The sequence below is a fragment of the Centroberyx gerrardi genome, chromosome 2 (genome assembly GCF_048128805.1).
Source record: "Centroberyx gerrardi isolate f3 chromosome 2, fCenGer3.hap1.cur.20231027, whole genome shotgun sequence".
Lineage (NCBI taxonomy): Eukaryota > Metazoa > Chordata > Actinopteri > Beryciformes > Berycidae > Centroberyx > Centroberyx gerrardi.
In genome coordinates this window covers 26150842-26171390 of record NC_135998.1, presented here as the reverse complement: position 1 = coordinate 26171390, position 20549 = coordinate 26150842, and the positions used below count along the sequence as shown (strand labels likewise).

Sequence of the window (20549 nt, the reverse complement as noted above, 5' to 3'; positions counted from 1 at the left end):
AGCACTGTATGTCTACAGAGTGACGGGGAAATATTTAGGATGTATACGAACAATACACCATGACCCTCGCCCTCAATTACTACATTTATTCAAAGTCCCCCTTATCTAACACCTTCCAAGCCATGTGGCCTAGAGGTCCCAAACCAAAGGCAGCAAATACAATTATTTTTTATAATTTTGCAATTTGACTTTATCAGAACTAATGATTGATATTTCAATATCCTCCCCACCAATTCTGAATAAGCAGTCTCAAATTCGTTTTTGTTTTATTTTCCATTTCTTTGCTTTGATATTTCATAATATTTCAAATTAGTTATATGACCACCTAACCAACCTACCTAACCTAACCTAATATAACTTCCTAATCATTTGTGCCTCAAGCCAACACTTCTTTATGGTGACTTCACCTCTCCAACCAATAGCAATTTCTTGTGGTTGATGACAGGGGAAGATATATTTATTAAAAAAAAAGAAACATTTAAACAAAAAAAAATCTAAATAGCAATTACCATTGATGTACCCTTGAATATCCAACATCCATTATAAAACCTTCACCAAACTAACAAAGGTTGCCTCTGATAGGGGAAAAATGACTCTTCCCTACTTTTTACCTTACAGGGTTCAATCGGGGCACAGAAACTTGTTCCATACAGGACTAAATGTTAATTCTGAACACACATTAACCAATGTTGTAATTTTCTAAACATTTGCCAGATTTGTTGGATGTCCACCACAATGCGTGCACCTTCGTATCAATCGTTTTACTCATGTAAGTGCAATAAATAAAAAAGCGATTTTACTGCTTTTTGCATTTGAGTTGACACCACGGAAAAGGAAAGAGCGATGTGCATTTTTCCTTTTTGTTTTTAGTTTGTCAATGCAGAAAAGGAGTAAAAAGTTAGCAAAAAGTTAAAATGCACATCGCTCTTTCCTTTTCTGTGGTGTCAACTCAAATGCAAAAGCAAAGCGGCAGTAAAATCGCCTTTTTATTTATTGCATTTACATGAGTAAAACGATTGATACGAAGGTACACGCATTCACCACAGTGTCTGAATTGGCAAATGATTAAAAACAAACCAATGAATTAAATTAAAATTAAAACGTTGAGGCTCCATGTAGAGTAGCTCCATATCTTAAAAGGACGTTCCTTGTGATAATGAATTAAAAATTTGCCTGTTTGGGCTTTTCATTGCATTCTTAAAATGTAGGCTACACTTAAGAGGCACAACTGGTGCAAGCCATATTGTAGATTAATTAATGTTTCAATTAAATGGATTGTTTGAGGGCAGCACTGTGGCGTAGTGAGCAGGGAGACCGTCACAGCACGCAGGTTTAAACCCCCGTGTCGGCAAGCATCCGCCCTGCTGAAGTGTCCTTGAGCAAGACACTGAATCCCTACCAGTTCATGGGGAGGTGGCACTTAACTCTTACTTCCATGTGGAGGAGGGAAGCAAAAAGAGACTTTGCCTGTCTGTATCAATGAAGTATCACATCTCTATTACATTGTTGCAAAGCTGCATGTTGAGTAGCAAATCATCTGTAGATGGCAATGTTGGACAAACTATACCTATCATACTGTATGTTCCACTCTGTCACAAATATACTAGACATTAAAATTACATGTATTTATTTATTCATTACTTATTTATTTGCCTTTTTTGTGGAAACTATGATATTTACAATATATGGGTAAATAATATTTCTTCATTTGTCTGAGTGTTACAACTGACTCTATACAGCCTATCCCGAATAATAAAAAAATGAAGGTAGGTTCGGTTGGGGAGGTAAGGCCTATCATCTGAACATCAATGCTTCTGACTTGGTCAAATGCATTCCTCAATAGTCTCTGAACTCTGTAAGAGGGAGATCCTCAGAAGATGGTAGGGATTGCAAGAGCCCCATTGGGGACCAGCACTCTTCCCCTTTCAGGAGACAGTGCGTAGCTTCTGGCTTCTCTCCATCAGTCTCTGACAACACCACTGGGTGCCAGTTGTGAACAATCTATTACATAAATTCTGGCTGGATTGGGATAGAGTGTCATTGTCATGGTTATCTGGACTACCTGTCTGAACTCTAAGAGAGGGCACTGAGGCCCCATGCAGCTCTCTCTCCACATGCTCCCACTTGGTGTAAACATGTCTCATTCTATTGCTATACGAATAATTTACATTTTTAATTATACCTCTCATTAAACCCTGATGATGATGTTTGGTGTTATAAAGAAAGCCAATGCTACCCAAAGGTTGTGTTTAATTTGAAAGTGCCACAACAAATGGTATAAAAGGAGCTCAATGGGCCAGTATAATGCAAAAAACAGGGCTTCCTTGCAGTTCCAAAATGAATAATTTACATCTGCCTCTTGACCACGAGTAAAGAATCCTGCTTTAACCTACTTGCTTCACCTACCAGTGTTTGCATTTGGGTCATCTGAGTTTCCTCGTCACAATTTGTGTCAGGCACATAGGCAAAGCAGCAAGGCTGTCTTCACTAGTTTCATGGTAGAACAGTTTCTCAACTTGGCTTGTAGTGATGATGATGCCGCTGAGTCCATCTTTGGAGACAAACTTTGGAGCAAAGTTGTTGTTAGACTGATTTACACATGTGTCACGACCACGTAGTGCATGAAGTCTGCTTTGGACATTGTTGCATGTGGTTTTGTTGTGATCAGGTGAGGGTGTGTATGGGCTGTTACGTCTAGTGTTATGGCGGGAAAGGCTCCCAGATCTATCCAATATAATTGACCATCATAACATTGACATTATTAAACTCAGCGCAAATTCCTTAACACTTTGATATCAAACATGGCTATCTAAGCCCCATATAAAGATGAAGAAATTGAATAATGCGAATAACTATTATATAAAACATCACAGTTAAAAGAAGAGATATAAATTAGAATTCCACCACAATGTGATACCCAAGCTTTCATGAGTCTGTATCAAAGATTTCTCATGATTTTGGGAACATTCAAATCTCTCATCCCAGACTTTCTGGCTCTTAGGGGATTAACAGAGAGATGGCTGTGTATTGGAGTTTTATGGCTGTTTACCAAGTCTGTTCCTTGGTACCATCTTTTAGGGGTAGAAATGAGGCAATTTAGGTTGAAGACTGTGCCCTTTCCATTCGATCTCACAGTCTTCCCCCACAGTGCTGATCTGTTATCAGGAGGGAACACACAGACAAGATGCAAAGGGAATCTGCTTGTAAGATGACAGGCTGTGTTCACTACATTCTCCCACTTGTCCGGCGATGGTGTGTCTGCTGGAAAGGACTGGAACATCATTGCAGAACACAAACAAGCAACACTGGCACACAGTATGATCATAGTCAGACACATAGTCAAATTCCATGGCAACACACACAAACACAATTCACAGGAAAGATTAAAGGCTAAATTAGACTTCGTCAAATTGCCACCGTATCAACGGCATAGATGCCCCCGGTGGTCCAAACATTTATGGTGATTGTGCAGTACACCACCGAAACACTAGACGGCAGTAGCGTGCTTTGTTAACACAGAAGCAATAACAGAAGAAGTAGTAGTGTTTACATTCTCTGAAGCTCTTTTCTGGGATGTTTCTCACCATGAATTCAGTGGCATCTGGTAGTCTTTATAATTTGGGGATGAAGTGTCCTACAAATCACACTAACAAAAATATAAACGCAACAATTTTGGTTTTGCTCCCATTTTTTATGAGTTGAAATAAAAGATCTAAGACTTTTTCTATGCACACAAAAGGCTTATTTCTCTCAAATTTTGTTCACAAATTTGTTTAAATCCGTGTTAGTGAGCACTTCTCCTTTGCCAAGATAATCCATCCACCTGACAGGTGTGGCATATCAAGATGCTGATTAAACAGCATGATTATTGCACATGATTATTGCCTTGGGCTGGTCACAATAAAAGGCCACTCTAAAATGTGCAGTTTTATCTTGAAAAAAGACATTTATTAGGCACTGAACTATGGATCTCACATGACTAGGGCTACAGATATGCATTTTTTGAAAACCAGTCAGTATCTGGCGTGACCACCATTTGCCTCATGCAGTGCGACACATCTCCTTCGCATAGAGTTGATCAGGTTGTTGATTGTGGGCTGTGGAATGTTGGTCCACTCCTCTTCAATGACTGTGCGAAGTTGCTGGATATCGGCAGGAATTGGAACACGCTGTCGTACACGCCGATCCAGAGCATCCCAAACATGCTCAATGGGTGACATGTCTGGTGAGTATGCAGGCCATGCAAGAACTGGGATGTTTTCAGCTTCCAGGAATTGTGTACAGATCCTTGCAACATGGGGCCGTGCATTATCATGCTGCAACATGAGCTCTGGTGGACATTCCTGCAGTCAGCATGCCAATTGCATGCTCCCTCAAAACTTGTGACATCTGTGGCATTGTGTTGTGTGATAAAAACTGCACATTTTAGAGTGGCCTTTTACTGTGACCAGCCCAAGGCACACCTGTGCAATAATCATGCTGTTTAATCAGCATCTTGATATGCCTCACCTGTCAGGTGGATGGATTATCTTGGCAAAGGAGAAGTGCTCACTAACATGGATTTAAACAAATTTGTGAACAAAATTTGAGAGAAATAAGCCTTTTGTGTGCATAGAAAAAGTCTTAGATCTTTTATTTCAACTCATGAAAAATGGGAGCAAAAACAAAAGTGTTGCGTTTATATTTTTGTTCAGTATATTTGCAGCCCTCCTCAGCTCGTCTCTCTTCTATCTGCTCCATTGTTGACTGCAACCAGATACAGGTAGGAGGAATTACGAAGCAGGCCAATCACTGTTCTTGTGGATGTGCATCGCCCTACGTGTAGTTAAGTGGAAATTATACTTCCATGTCAAACCATGGCGGAGCTCCGCCGGGGGTACGGAGTAGGTCCGGCGTTGCCCGCAGAGGGACCTGCCATGGCTTATGTGCACCTCTGCAAAAATGTAACTACACATAGGGCGACGTGCGACCACAAGAACGGTGGCCCACCGTTGATTGCGCACCTTGCCCACCATTGATTGCGCACCTTGATTGCGCATGTCATCATTTTACGTACAGAATGGCTCCAGTGTCTCTGGAACTGGCTCCAAGCTCAAAGTGACACAGCATAACATGCGCTCATTAGATTGCATCCCTATTATAATTCCAATAGGCCCTTTTCACATTGTCATGGTAACAGCTAAACTGGTGCATTACAACTTCCTGTGGCAAGTTTCTTTTTGTGACTTATTGACAAACCAATCCAACAAAAGCAACAAAATGTTAATGGTTACTAGCACTAGATACATAATGTAACAAATAAAAAAATTTGGGCAGGTTGTGGAGCGATTTAGTGAAGGCCATAGCTGGCAAGAGGAAGTTGTAATGCACCGGTTTCTCAATGCAGAAGCATTGAGAAACAGAATGTGAAAAGGGCCTATTAGGTTTAAACGAGTATGCTGACTTAAAAATTTTCCATTTAAGCCTCATTGGCAGAGTAGCAGAATTCGCACTCAATATGCAGAGTATTACCTAAATGTACAAAAAGGAAAGTCTCAGGCTCTTCTCTGGATTTGCTGACACTTATTATAAGCCAATGTCTCAGCAACATTGCTTTGATGAAAACAATGCAGCTAAAACCTGTGTGCAATAATTGTCACAACAGTGGAGAGGTGTGTGTGTGTGTGTGCGGCTTCTCCAGCAACCGTACCTCCCAAGGTCTCCATCCCCCCCACACCTGTCACTTGCATCTCAGTCAGGGTCTTCTGCACTTGTCCCTCCAAGGGAGTTAAGGCTCTTCTTTGGCTTTATTTGTGGTAAGCATTTTGGCTCACCATCTCATATCATACCAGCACTTTTTACCTCCACTAAATCGCGCTTGTGGTGCCCAGCTGCATTCACTTTATTTGTTATGTCGTTCCAGAGTGACCTTTTACGCACTGGTAAAACATCTCTTCTCTGCAGCTCTTTGGGGTTTTTTCTGCCACCAACACTTCCAGCGCCACCGGAGATAAATTTGCACTCCTTTTGCCTATCATTATGTTGCCGCAAATGGGATATTGTGTGCATTGTTTGGCTCTTATATTTGCGCAGTTGCAATTCTAATACATTTTCTGTGCCTCCACTCATTTGCGTGCCCTACTTTAGTAAATACCTTGCACTGGCAGTACCAATTCCACTTGCAATTGCTTTTATGCTGTGCCTGGAATTGCGACTTGTTAGTAGATCCGGGCTATACTCCATTTGGTTTCAGTTGTTGTAGGCAAGCTGGTCTTGGCGTGTTTACGTGAGGTCTTTGGTGGATTAAGCACCCCACTCCTGTTCCTGTGGCAGCCTGGTCCACCGCTTGTCATAACTGCTTGCCATTCCTACCTCTGAGCCTTGAGAGCATTTTCTCAAGTGTTTGCATTTGTCTTCTTTACACATGGATCTCACTTCCTTGGCTGACATGTTAAATGACTCACCATGATCCTGGCTTTCTCTATGTGGTTCACCAGCTTCTTGGGATCTATCACAATGGTAGTGGTGGTGTGACCTTTGGCGCCACTTATCATCCTGAGACCCATAGCGATGATGGTGATCACCTGATCTCTGACGAGTCCTATCATTACCGAAATCTTGCACTGACGGACCGTCACGTGCGGGTTAACGTTCATATTGGCCAGTTGGATGGTTTCCAGCTCTAGACTTACCTGACTGAAAGTTTTCAGTGTGAAACCTAGAATTCTTACTGTACAATGGGCGCAATGACTTAGTGGCCATGAGCAGAGTGTGCAAGGTTGACACACCTTCAAGTTGTAGGCCTACAGCCTTTGAGTTATCATTGTTAACGGCAATATGGTGCTCAGCAGATTTACTCTGAGGCGTCTTCACTTCACAAGTTCGCACAATTGGAGACTAGTTATTGTGTTTTCATCTGCAGCAACGCCTAGGTGGAGGCTGGTCACTGGATGCAGGTTGCAAACGAAGAGTTGCTTAAATGACTTGTCTTCCTCCATTCCTGGTTCATTCATATTACCAAAGTATGCTTTGCGCAAGTACTGGTAATAGGCATGGGGCGATTCATTCTTGGACTGCTTAACAGCCATGGCGTATATTAAGTCTGGTTCATTATCGCTGACACTTGAGAATTCCTGCGTCAGGGTGTGAATCAACAAATCATAGGCAGCTTGGACTTCAGGAACTTGATGATCAATGAAGACCTCTCAACTGGAGGTGACTTTCAAGAGGTACACCTTGTCATCCACTTGTGCTTCTGGATGTCTCCAAAGGTGTTAGTCCATCTGTCTGAGGTACATCGCTGTGTCTTTTGAGCCACCCAGGACAGGGTCAAATTTCAAGATATTCCTAGCGATTTTGTCTAGGTCTCTTGTATACATGTCCAGTGGAGCTGGAGGCTGATGACATCTATATGCATCTCCAAGATCCACTCGAGGGATCTGAGGAGGAGAGGAGGCACCTCCAACAGCTGGGGTGGATGTGACTTAGTCCGCTGCCGTATCGACTGTGCTCGAGCCATGGGGAGGTGTTCTGTTTTCATGGCCTTCGTTCATCAAGATGGCAGCAGCGAGGGCATCTTTCAAGATCTCCTGCTGTTTCGTCTTCTCGAATAAGATGAACTCATTCTAATTTTTAGTGGTGGCAAGCTCACAGTATATTTGCATTTCACATATGTCAGTTCCGTCTCTCTCCCAGGTTTGCTGGTGAAACTGATCAAGATATTGAGTGAGTTGAGAGATGTGGTCTTTGATCCATGCAGTTTCATTACTATGGTGGGCAATTGTACCTGCTGACAGAGCTCTCTCCATATCTATGCACTTGCTTAGCTCTGCAACTTGTTTGTCTTTCTCATCAACCTGGGCTTGGAGATCAGTCATGATTTTATTGTGGGGTAAAGGCTAAAGCAATTAGCTTAGCCAACAATGAGCAATGCAGGATGCTTGGGTACAGGCCTTGTTAATGGGCCTCTCTGAGCCAAGAACACCATACAATAAAATGCTAATTAGTTAATTTAGGTGAATGTCCACTGCACTCACAATTTTGCCACAGAGATGGGCTTACAACGAACTACAACCGACAGTTACGCTGTTCTCCACTGTGGGAGGTTGGGACTATAACATGAGTGGTCTACTGCAACGTCACTGCAGTGATGCTCTGGAAGTGGAAATTGTGCAATGGCGGCGCTGAGGCCAGCAAGAGAAGCGCTACACACAATAAATTTACTTATGGCACTATGGTTCACAGTGGTGATTGTGTGGTGACAATCGACCCGATGTTAGCTTAGTCTACTTAAGCGTTAAGCAAGAGGGTCTCACTAAATAGCAACACAGCTTGAGAAGTTAGCTTGGCTATGATCTGTTGAGCTACTCTAGGGGTAAACACAGCTGTTCTCCAGCTATGAGTGTACAGCAACAAGTTTAAAAACTGGCTCAATTACTCATTACGAGTACCACCAAGGAACTTAGACAATGTGATCGCTTGGCTAAATCTATAGGCATGTCCTAGAGACTTCAAACAACAGTCTAGACAGGATAAGCCTTTAGTGACTTTACTGAGTAACACTCAAAGCACTATTATCTGTAAGAATGCGGTACACGCATAATCATGCGTTAATGCCTTAATTTACAGCACAATGACGGATGCCAACAATACTGCAACATTAATATCAATGCAATTACCTAAGGGAAGATAGCCTGAGCTGCTATTCCAACCAAGGGGATTTCCACAGTTTTTAACACTTTTCTTGACAGGACAAGCATCAACAATCATTACTCCTAACAAGCACATGAGCCACACATTTACCTTCTGCTATCATACGTGAACACTGAATTTTGAGTTTGATTGTATGGGCAATTCAAGCAAATTTGCCTCACAGAAGGCACCAGAAATGTAGTGTGATTAGGTATTGATGGTGCCTAATATCAATATAATTTAAAGTTAGCTTCAGTGAAAATTAAGAACAGGGCACCAGATAACAGACAGCATCAACAGGTCTCATCTGAAGGACTGAATTCTGAGCTTGATTGAATTTAAACCCATACAATGAACACAGGAGATGACTTTATGTAAAGGAATATATTTATTGCTAAACTAAAGCACACTCAATAATCAGGTAAATATAAGTGAATACGGTATATAGGAGGGATACCTATGACTGAATTATGATGAACCAGGAATAGATGATCATGTGAACACACAATACTTTAATTATTTCAGCAGACACAATTCTAGAAATTGAGCAATGGAAGACATTAATCAGCAATGATAGTAATAAAGAGTGTAGTTATAGTGGAATAACTATGTGTGATGTATGAATGATGCCCAGCGGACAATGATAATACATACAACACCAGCGGAGGTCTGGAGGGAGATGAAGCATGCTGAAGCCGGGAGTCTGTGAGGAGTCTTGCAGTACTTGGCGAGCTGGAGTTGTGGGTCTCTCAATGCAAATGCCGGACACTCTGGAGGTTCCGATAATTATTCAGAGTTAAACTCAGCAGGCTAGCTGATAGCGGAGTGTTAGACACACGTACTGGCATGTGTTACACCCCTGAAAGAGGGGAAGAATAATGTAAAGAAATTGCTGACACACGATGCCTCTTCCTCAAGACCAACCGTGTATTATTATATATGGTATTCATCAGAGCCATACAGTTGATGCACCAACATCTCAATTACAGTATTAACTCTTTCACATTACCTTATAAACTAAACAGAAATTATTCCTTTCTGGTGAATATATAATGTACACTTATCAGTAGGAAAATTCTCTCTTACAACAAAAATACTCATGTAGTCACTATGATAAACCAACAAAACATATGCAATGCAATGCCACTTTAACTTAAAAGTATCCAAAGTGTTAAACCAAAACATGCACATTTGTTACAGAGTCACATTTGCACTTTACATGTTTTATCCAACTTTTTAAACCAACTTTCCATCCTAATAAACTTCATGACTTAAATTAACTTATTCTATTTATCTCTTTTAACCAATTAATTGCATGTAGATCATGTTTTTATTACCAATTACCCATGAATTATATTGTGGCGGACTCTATAGACATTATTCACCATAATCTGTGGTTTGGGTATGTTTAACACACGCAGTTATATTGTGTGCTTCTCACGGTTAAGGAGACATGGTCCCTTTAAGAAAGTCTGGTTTTCTGAGTCTGACGTCAGCTCGACGTAATGTTGTGTTTTTGAGCGCGAAGTAAATTGTCTTGCTCTGTGGTTAAAATAAATGACACACGAGTTGGTGTAGTCAACGAGAGAAGTTGTCCGTCTCTGCATTCCTGCCACTTCTACACTGGTGACCCCGACATTTGTCTGCTAGACGTTTCCAGTGACAGCTCTTCACGAACATGGCGACTAACGCAGTTTCCCTCAAACTGCCGGAGTTCTGGGAAGCGTCGGCCTCGGCCTGGTTCGCCCAGACGGAAGCGCAGTTCGCGCTTCTGGAGATCACCGCGGACGCCACAAGATACTTTTACGTGGTGTCGGCCCTCGGGAGTTCAACTGCATCCCGAGTGGTGAACCTCCTCAAAACTCCCCCGCTGCAGGATAAATATGAGACACTCAAAGCCCATCTGTTGAGAGCTTTTGAACTTTCCGACGCCGAGCGGGCTAGCCGGCTCTTCTCTCTGCAAGGCTTCGGCGACAGCAAGCCGTCTGAGCTCATGGACAGGATGCTGAATCTCCTGGGTGGGCACAAACCCGATTTCCTCTTTGTCCACCTGTTCCTGCGACAGCTGCCTTCCCAGGTACGAGCTGCCCTGGCCAACACCGCCACACCAAAGCCCCCCTGGCGCAGTTCCCGGTGCCCGAAAGGAGGTTCGACCACGTCAACGTGGACCTGGTGGGTCCCCTTCCCCCCTCCCACAGTTTCACTTACCTCCTCACCATGGTGGACAGGACCACTCGATGGCCGGAAGCCATCCCGCTGTCGTCGACGACGTCCACCGAGGTGGCCCGGGCGTTCATCGGGTCCTGGGTCGCCCGGTTCGGCACCCCATCTGACCTCTCCTCTGACCGAGGCCCACAGTTTACGTCCGAGCTCTGGAACGCAGTCGCAGAGGGCCTGGGGGTGAAGCTCCACCGCACCACCGCGTACCACCCACAGGCCAACGGGTTGTGCGAGCGGTTTCATCGCTCCATGAAGGCCGCTCTTCGGGCCAGCCTCAAGGACAGCAGCTGGGTCGACAGGCTCCCGTGGGTCATACTGGGCCTCAGGACCGCCCCTAAAGAGGACCTCCAGTCCTCATCTGCCGAACTGGTTTACGGCCAGCTGCTGTGGGTCCCAGGGGATTTCATCCCTAACACCATGGCTCCCTGGTCTGCAGCCCGCCAACGGGCCACGCTCCGGGACAACGCCAGTGTTTTCGCACCGGTCCCCACTTCGCATCACGGCCTCCCACGGTCTCACGTCCCCACAAGTCTGCAGTCGGCAGGGTACGTTTTCATCCGCCACGACGCCCACCGTGGGCCCCTGCAACCTCCCTACGACGGCCTGTTCCGCGTCCTGGAGGCCGGGGACAAGCACTTCGTGGTGGACGTCGCCGGCAAGCCGGAGCACGTTTCTGTGGACCGCCTCAAACCAGCTCACCTGGACTTGGACCAACCCGTTGGCCTGGCCCTACCCCCGCGGCGGGGGCGCCCCCCTGCCCTGCCTCCACCCCCCACCCTACCCCCACACCGCCGCAGGGTCCCCAAGGCTCCTCCTGCAGGCGCCCCGGCCCCCGCTCCTGTTCTGAGGAGCCGTTGTGGCCGGGTCATCCGTCCCCCTCCACGTTGACTTTCTCTGTTATGGTGATTTCTGGGGGGACGTATGTGGCGGACTCTATAGACATTATTCACCATAATCTGTGGTTTCGGTATGTTTAACACACGCAGTTATATTGTGTGCTTCTCAGGGTTAAGGAGACACGGTCCCTTTAAGAAAGTCTGGTTTTCTGAGTCTGCTCGACGTAATGTTGTGTTTTTGAGCGCGAGGTAAATTGTCTTCCTCTGTTGGTTAAAAATAAATGACACACGAGTTGGTGTAGTAAACGAGAGAAGTTGTCCGTCTCTGTATTCCTGCATTCCTGCCACTTCTACAATATATTGTATAATGTATTATCCTACGACTTATCTAATGGGCAAAACACAAAATATACCACAACCAAAATGTGCGAAATGGTGACTTTGAATGTCTCTACCCAGACAAAGGGCCAAGCATGCTCTCTGCGTGCTCTAGTTAGCCTGGCATGCAACACAGAAGCTAGCGATCTTTTTACCTTCGTTTAACATAAATTCAAAACTCTTTCCGTTTAGTTTCATATACCTTAAAATACCATGAGCCCAGTAACTTGGAGACATCTTATAACAGTTTTACCTGAAAGAGGGGAAGAATAATGTAAAGAAATTGCTGACACACAATGCCTCTTCCTCAAGACCAAATGTGTATTGAGGAAAGCAGGCAACAAGCACCCCCCTCAGGAACAACTCTGTAAGGCCAATGCAATCAACCACACATTTCTTTGATTAGACATAACTAGCAGGTAACAGATGGATTCAACTGAACCTGAATACAATATTAATGTAAAACACCATTACAATCTACTAAAGTAAAATAATCAAACCTGTAGAAAAGTAAAATAGCAGCTTTGTGAAAACCCTAGTACTTTGCAGTATTGTAGTATTTCCCATGCAGCATTGAGCATATAAATTCAAATATACATTTTTCACATAGCCTATGTAAACCATTTTTTTCTATCCATTACACATGTGTATTTGTGTCATGGCTGCGCCTGCATCTGCCTCTCTATCTCCTTCTTCCCCTGTTATGGCGGGAAAGAGCTCATTACACATGCATAAAACATTAATTTTGGCTCCCAGATCTATCCAATATAATTGACCGTCGTAATGTTGACATTATTAAACTCAGCGCAAATTCCTGAACACTTTGATATCAAACATGGCTATCTAAGCCCCATGTAAAGATGAAGAAATTGAATAATGCGAATAACTATTATATAAAACATCACAGTTACACATAAAACAACAGATATAAATAATAAAAAGAATTCCACCACAATGTGATACCCAAGGTTTCATGAGTCTGTATCAAACATTTCTCATGATTCAAATCTCTCTCATCCCAGACTTTCTGACTCTTTGGGCATTAACAGAGACATGGATGTGTATTGGAGTTTTATGGCTGTTTACCAAGTCTGTTCCTTGGTAAAATAGAACTAATGAATAATTATCTGTTTGTAAATACATTTGTTTGAGAACAAAGTTCATTCAAAGTTGTTTATTTAATGACCATACTTCTTACATGCTTATGTTAACTTGTTCATGTTATCTGTCTACAATGACAGCTTAGAAAAAAGGATTGTGGACTGTCGAAAAACTGCAAAACTGCATAACATCACAGTTTTGCTTCAGAGTAAAGGTTAAGAAATTCTTAGTATCAATACAGCAAAACCAGGCAATGAGCATCCAAATGAAGCTATGAAAGCAGTGAACTAGGGTGACATTTTATCAAGATGTTGCTGTGCACTTTGCGCTTTGTGAGGTTAAAGTGCAGGCAGTCAGCTTTGAGGGTACTGGTGAAACATATCAGTGAAGAGTTTGTTTTTTAACATGATCCCATCCATTACAAGATATCACAGGTATTTGTAGGATTCAATTTAATAATGTAATTAAATATATTTACAAAGACTTCCCATGTATTGCTTAATTCTGACTCTACATCCAAAGAGCATCTACCCATTCCACACTAAGGACCCAATGCAGCATTCATTATTTTCCAAATTGGCAGGAGCAGATGTTCATATGAAGATACATTTTTGCACAATTTACACTGTTGGACATGTAATGCCATTAAAAGAAGAGGCAGTCATTTTATGCACTGCTCTCTTAAGTTTGGAATGGGATAAACATCATGTCCAACCTATCAGACAGACAGACGGCTGTCTTGTTTGGTCTTGCAGTCATGTAGCTTTGACTCTTCTCTGAAAAGGGTAATGTTATCATGCCATAATCGCCTCACTCTCATCACTGCTATGCCTGCATATCTTTCACAGCTTATGGAATCATGTGTGCTCTTTTGCACAAAATATTTCCAAAATTGTTTTTCCTTGGTTAGGGATCTTTTCACTATAAAAAAAATACTAATTTCCATCCATACTGCTTTGCATAACCAAACACAGGAGTATGACTGCTGCACATCAAATTTACCACCATCAGCAAATCTTAAGGGATGTTAACACTTCATCATGGTTACATTTTCAGAGAATTATTTTGACTTACTTGTCTATCTGTGAGCTGACATCTACGTTTACAAGCTTTCCAGCAAAAGTCAGCAAATCAAGTTGGACAATCTTCTATATTGAACTATCTGTATTGGTTAAATGCTTAACTAACTCATAACTTCCCACTGATAACTACTCTCTTCTATTTCTCACAAAATAAAATGCTTTCAGTAAAGCTAGAGCTATTGCCTCACAGTGTATCCATTCATTCAGTTCAATCACCACGGAACAAAACGTTACAAGCTATACATAATATATATAACGAGTCCAGCGTCTCCAAAAACACCGTAGAGTGGACATTGCATTTCTGTATCCGTGCACAATAAGTTGTCCTGTGCCAAACATGCATTGATGGATGAGGGGAAAAACAGGTTATGTAAGGGGCAGGCGTTTCTTTTGGTGACATGAAGAGCACCACACTCCTTTGTTGGATTATTTAAGTGCCTGGATGCCTGCATCAAACCCTCTCCAAACTCAGAGGAAGGCTGTGTCTGAGAAGAAAAGTGAGCCAGTTACTTCTGCAACAATCATGGCACCAGCTGGAGCAAAGAAGGTAAGCCTCCATACTGGAATATGACTTTTTATATGAACACTTAGATGCACCACACAGAATGGGGGCTATCCAGTTTAACGCTTGTTGCATGGTTCGTTGAAGTTATGAAGCCAATGACGACAGCACACAGATTTTGTGGTCATACCTGTGCGCTGCTTTGTGCACATTGAAATAGTCACACGCATGCTGCCAAATAGTACGAGCCTATACTTTGTGAGTCTGTCTCATGACTTGCTTGTTGCATGGCTGAATCTCCCTCAGAATATCCTGCAGCGTCTGGATGCAGGTGAGATCATCATTGGGGACGGAGGCTTTGTCTTCGCCCTTGAGAAGAGGGGCTACGTGAAGGCTGGACCATGGACCCCCGAGGCAGCTGCCGAGCATCGTGAAGCAGGTACCACTTTTCTCTCATCCTTTTTCCAGACGTTGTATAACAGGCAGCAGATACTCACTGGGTTCCTAACTAATCTGTAAATCTGGTTGTTAGCAGTTAATACGTACAATTGCTGAATGAGCCATCTTCTTGTTTCAGTGCGGCAGCTGCACTGGGAATTCCTCAGGGCAGGATCCAATGTCATGCAGACTTTTACTTTCTATGCAAGCGATGATAAACTGGAGAACAGAGGCAACGCTCAGCGCTTCACTGTGAGTAGAGCGACCTGTTATGATCTGAGTGACCGCAGCTGATGAGAAGCCTCATCTTGAGTAATGAAGAGGGGCAAGGGCGCTTGCAAATAAGTAGAATGAGCAGTTTGGCTTCCTCTCAGCAGACTTGGCAAAAGGGAGCACTGTATACTTCCAGCCTGCAAATCAAGAGGGTTAGTCCAGGACATGTGGGATGCCTGGAACAAGATAATGCTTCTATTTATGAAAAATGAAAAGGGGAACTTCAATTGCCTTTCATACTAACTGCTGATTTGGAAGTTGAAACTCATTTAAAAGATGTAGGCTACATTAAGTGTTTTTGCTTGTAATTCTTCATACTTGGCTAATACATTATTTCTTTTGAATTCCAGGGGCAGCAAATTAATGAAACAGCTTGTGACCTGGCCAGGGAGGTGGCCAATGAGGGTGATGCTATGGTGGCTGGAGGAGTCTCCCAGACCCCTGCTTACCTCAGCTGCAAGAGTGAGAATGAGGTGAAGGCCATCTTTAAGAAACAGACTGATGTCTTTGTCCAGAAAAATGTGGACTTCTTGATTGCAGAGGTATGAGGCAACACACAAGGACTTGACATGATTGCTAAAAGATCCACTTGTCTTGATGTTTACCAGGCTTGTGTGCTTGTTTGCAGTACTTTGAGCATGTGGAGGAAGCTGAGTGGGCAGTCCAGGTTTTGAAGACAACCAACAAGCCTGTGGCCGCAACTCTGTGCATTGGACCTGAAGGAGACCTGAATGGAGTCAGCCCCGGGGACTGTGCTGTCAGACTTGTCAAAGCTGGTATGACAAACACTTCTGTTTTTCATTCTCTTTTGAATTTGGCAAAAACTGTTAACACCTAACTTTGCTTGAGAGTCAACAAATCTTAGCCCTGATCAAGATTGCATATTATTGACTCTTCATAGGAGCTCAGATTGTGGGGGTGAACTGCCACTTTGACCCCATGACCTGTGTGAAGACCGTGAAGATGATGAAGGAGGGAGTGGAGAAGGCCAGGCTGAAGGCTCACTTCATGATCCAGCCACTGGCCTACCACACTCCCGACTGCAACTGCCAGGGCTTTATTGATCTGCCAGAGTTCCCTTTCAGTATGTATTTACACTCACTACTCCTGTGTCTCTCACATTTGCTTCCTTATCCCTAAAGTTGAAGTGGCTTACAGGCAATGCATTTAAATAGACACATGCACAACTCATTTTGTGAGTTGTCTGATTATGTGTATCTACTCCCACAGGTCTGGAGCCAAGGACCCTGACAAGATGGGACATGCAGAGATACGCCCGGGAAGCCTACAATGCTGGCATTCGTTACATTGGAGGCTGCTGTGGATTTGAACCCTATCACATCCGCGCCCTGTCTGAGGAGCTGGCACCTGAGAGGGGTTTCTTGCCTGATGCCTCAGAGAAGCATGGCAACTGGAGTAGTGGTCTGGAGATGCACACCAAGCCATGGGTCAGAGCTAGGTACAGAAACTATTTGTTTTTTCCCATCCTTTCATTTCCCTTGCAATATTTCAAGCTTTTGAATCACTAAATTGGTTCCTCAATGTTATTCCTCCCTTTAGGGCCCTTTAGGAAGCCTGCATCTGGCCAGCCCCTCTGCCCCTCCATGTCCACCCCTGATGGATGGGGCATTACCAAAGGCCATGTTGACCTGATGCAACAAAAGGAGGCCACCTCCCAGCTTCAGCTGAAGGCGCTCTTTGAGAAGGCCAAGACCAGCCACTGAGCACTCCTCCTGGGTATGGGCAGGGAGGACACCCCTGGGTAGAGCGAAGGCCAGAATGGACAATCTGGTATCTGTATACGCAATGAAAGTGAATGTGTCATTTTTGTGAAAGGTAAACAAATTGAAGGGCTTCATCCCAAAATGAGAACCACCAGTGGAAGGCTGGATTAAAAGCTTTGGTTTTTAACCACCAAGCAAAGGGGATTTCAAAGATTTGATGGTTAGCATAATAGACTGCCAGGCATGACTCTGGTGATAATGAAATAAGCAAGTGACAGTAACTTTCATTGTGTATTCCAAGGGGTAGCATGTTAGAAGGCATACTCACAAACATTCCCTGAAGTTAACATACCAAAAAAGATACAATGCTGATGTTGTTCTGTCTTTCTAGGACCTGTTTTTTTTTCTGTGAACAAAATTGATGTCATTTAGATTTGTTGCCACTCAAGAGATCGGATGCATTGGTCTTCTGATGAGATTATTTTTTAGATGAGATCTATATTTCAACTGCAAGCCTCCTGAGTGTCCTGTTTCAGTCAGATGATTATCCAATTTTGGTGTCTTGGTGAAATTACTGTGACCACAATGTTCAAAAGAGCAGCTGAGAATGTACCTGAGCAAAGCCTTATTTTAACACTCCTAAGTGCCAAATGTTGTCTTACAAAGAAGGAACTGACTGATGACTGTATCAATAAACTTTCAATTGTCCATGTGTGGGGTTTATTTTTTCTCCCTTAGACAGCTGGGAATTCATTTCAATTTTAAAAGTTCACCATATCATAATGTAGAATACAAAGTGACCAAATTGTCACCAAAAACATGTGCAGATGAAATACTGTATACTACTTGTGACAGAATATAACAGGGGGATTTATTAGGTGATGGGCAGCCTGTTACTATACAACATACATGAACAAGGTAGTTCTGACTGCTTTAACTGATACGCTAACAAGGCTGTCAAGATTGACAAATATTTCCAGCTCTGACAGAACCTGAAGAGTGAAAAACATGCATGTTTGATTTTGTAACAGTCAGATGGGTTTGCTCTTATTTGCAGGATAGGAAGCAAATGGTGGATGTTGGTGGGACTCTGTCCCAACCTAGGCCTATTGATTGTGGGGTCCCCCAAGGGAGTGTACTTGGACCACTCTTTTTCCTTTTATATAAAAATGATATGAAGTCTGTCTGCTCATGTGAACTTTTTTTATATGCAGATGATTCTGCACTACTGGTCTCCCACGAAGATGAGAGCACAGTAGAAAGTACACTGAGTGCAGAACTACTGACTGTCAGCAGGTGGATGACTGATAACAGGCTGTCACTAAAATTGTGTCTTTTCAGAAAATGTGTATTTCCACTCATTTTGAGCGACTCATCGACAGAGACCCTCAGATCATCCGTCTGGCTGACAAAGCCATCAGGAGCCTGATGGAGAAGCAGCAGCCTAGCTCCAGCCTCCTCGGCCCCCAGGAAGTGGTGATGCTGGTTGTGCCCAAAGTGCTGCAGGGCTTCTGGATTAATCCGGCGATCCTCTCGTCCATACCCCCGCTGCAGCTCAACGACCTGGCCGTCGGACTCACGAAGGCCGTTGAGGATAAGTTCTCCGCCTCTCTGACCTCCACGGACCATCAGGCCGCCTTCTCCCGCTCCATCCGGGATGAGAAGGTCCTTTCTATCCAGAACAAGGTCAGAGAGAAGTACACTCCAGACGTCCTGTTGGAGAAGCTGAAGCACTTTGGGCCAGAGCTGCTGACCAGGACGTCACAGTGGGAGAAATCTGTGCGATGTTCGAGCCGCAGAAACACAAGGAAGTCTGAAGTGCTGACCACCAAAGAGTTAAGAAGACCTGCGCAGATGTATGATCGAGTAGCTGGATAAGATACTGTATAGTAAAAAAGAAAAAAATATTTTCTAAAATTCAAACCGCTTCTCTCCCTCTTTAGGTGGAACTAGATGATTCCACCCAGCCAGCTGTAGTGGATGGAGCCGTGAACTCCACCCCCCTTGATGGAGATTTGAGCGAAGAGCCCGGCCTGGAAGAGGACACAACACCAAGCCCACAAATGGACTCTGCTGTTGGTTCAGCTGCTCTGGTTCCTCTGACTCTCCCTACTGATGCTCCTGTGGTTCCTCTGATCCTCCCTACTGAAGGTCCCGTGGTTCCTCTGAGCCTCCCTACTGAATGAAGCTCCCATGGTTCCTCTGAGCATCCCTACTGAACCTCCTGTGTTTCCTGTGAGCCTCCCTACTGAAGCTCCTGTGGTTCCTCTGAGCTTCCCTACTGAAGCTCCTGTGTGGTTCCTCTGAGCCTCCCTACTGAAGCTCCTGTGGTTCCTCTGCGCCTCCCTACTGAAGCTCCTCAGGTTCCTCTGACCCTCGCTACTGAAGCTCCTCTGGTTCCTCTGACCCTCGCTACTGAAGCTCCTCTGGTTCCTCTGAGCCTCCCTACTGTAGCTCCTCTGGTTCCTCTGAGCCTCGCTACTGAAGCCCCTGTGGTTCCTCTGAGCCTCGCTACTGAAGCTCCTGTGGTTCCTCTGAGCCTCCCTACTGAAGCTCCTGTGGTTCCTCTGAGCCTCTCTACTGAAGCTCCTGTGGTTCCTCTGAGCCTCTCTACTGAAGCCCCTGTGGTTCCTCTGAGCCTCCCTACTGAAGCCCCTGTGGTTCCTCTGATCCTCCCTACTGAAGCTCCTGTGGTTCCTCTGAGCCTCCGTACTGAAGCTCCTCTGGTTCCTCTGACCATCCCTACTGAAGCTCCTCTGGTTCCTCTGACCATCCCTACTGAAGCTCCTGCCATTACTCCAGTCCAGGAAGGCTTCACCAGCAGCCTGGTTGGCTCTGAGGAGAAGGAGGAGGTCCAACAATCCTCTGACACCATCAGGTAGGAGTTCTTCATCAGGTCCGCTCACACTGTAGCTCATGTCCTCTTTTATTTTTCAGAGATCAAAAAGACCAAGAAGAAGAAGAACAGAGTCTGATCCAAACACTGAGGAAAACAGCCGAGGAAACAGAGAGGGACTGAAATCCCACTGCAAAAAATAAATTCAGTGTTGCATTGCAATCAGTCCATGTCAGTCAAAATTTTTTTTTCATTTACTGTGAATTGATGCATTGTCAAATTCATAAATGATCATATAGGAATTGCATGATACATATACATATACATATACATATACAGTCAACTCCAGAATTATTGTCACCCTTCATGAAAATGAGCAAAATTTATTGTATAAAATAAATAAAATTCTATTTTTTTTTAATTGATCTCAGAATCCAGAAACTGTATTGTTTTCATCATTTCCTGTTTCACTGGGGTCAAAATATGAGG

The 20549-nt window shown here is 43.8% G+C and overlaps 1 protein-coding gene across 1 annotated transcript; it reads left to right on the top strand.

The window, feature by feature from the left end:
- Positions 1-14767: 14767 nt before the first annotated feature.
- LOC139913641 (betaine--homocysteine S-methyltransferase 1-like) lies at positions 14768-17591 on the top strand. Its single transcript, XM_078287320.1, has 8 exons — positions 14768-14834; positions 15096-15228; positions 15367-15479; positions 15851-16042; positions 16129-16276; positions 16402-16584; positions 16731-16973; positions 17061-17591. Exons 1-8 carry the CDS (start codon positions 14811-14813, stop codon positions 17222-17224), a joined length of 1200 nt encoding a protein of 399 aa, XP_078143446.1. The 5' UTR covers positions 14768-14810; the 3' UTR covers positions 17225-17591.
- The last annotated feature ends 2958 nt before the right edge of the window (positions 17592-20549 follow it).

Bases quoted from the DNA above. Each gene is read 5' to 3' on its own strand.
- LOC139913641 (XM_078287320.1), top strand. From the start codon at position 14,811: ATGGCACCAGCTGGAGCAAAGAAG. The intron at 14,835-15,095 runs GTAAGCCTCCAT...AATCTCCCTCAG, and splicing joins CACCAGCTGGAGCAAAGAAG to AATATCCTGCAGCGTCTGGA. The intron at 15,229-15,366 runs GTACCACTTTTC...TTCTTGTTTCAG, and splicing joins TGCCGAGCATCGTGAAGCAG to TGCGGCAGCTGCACTGGGAA.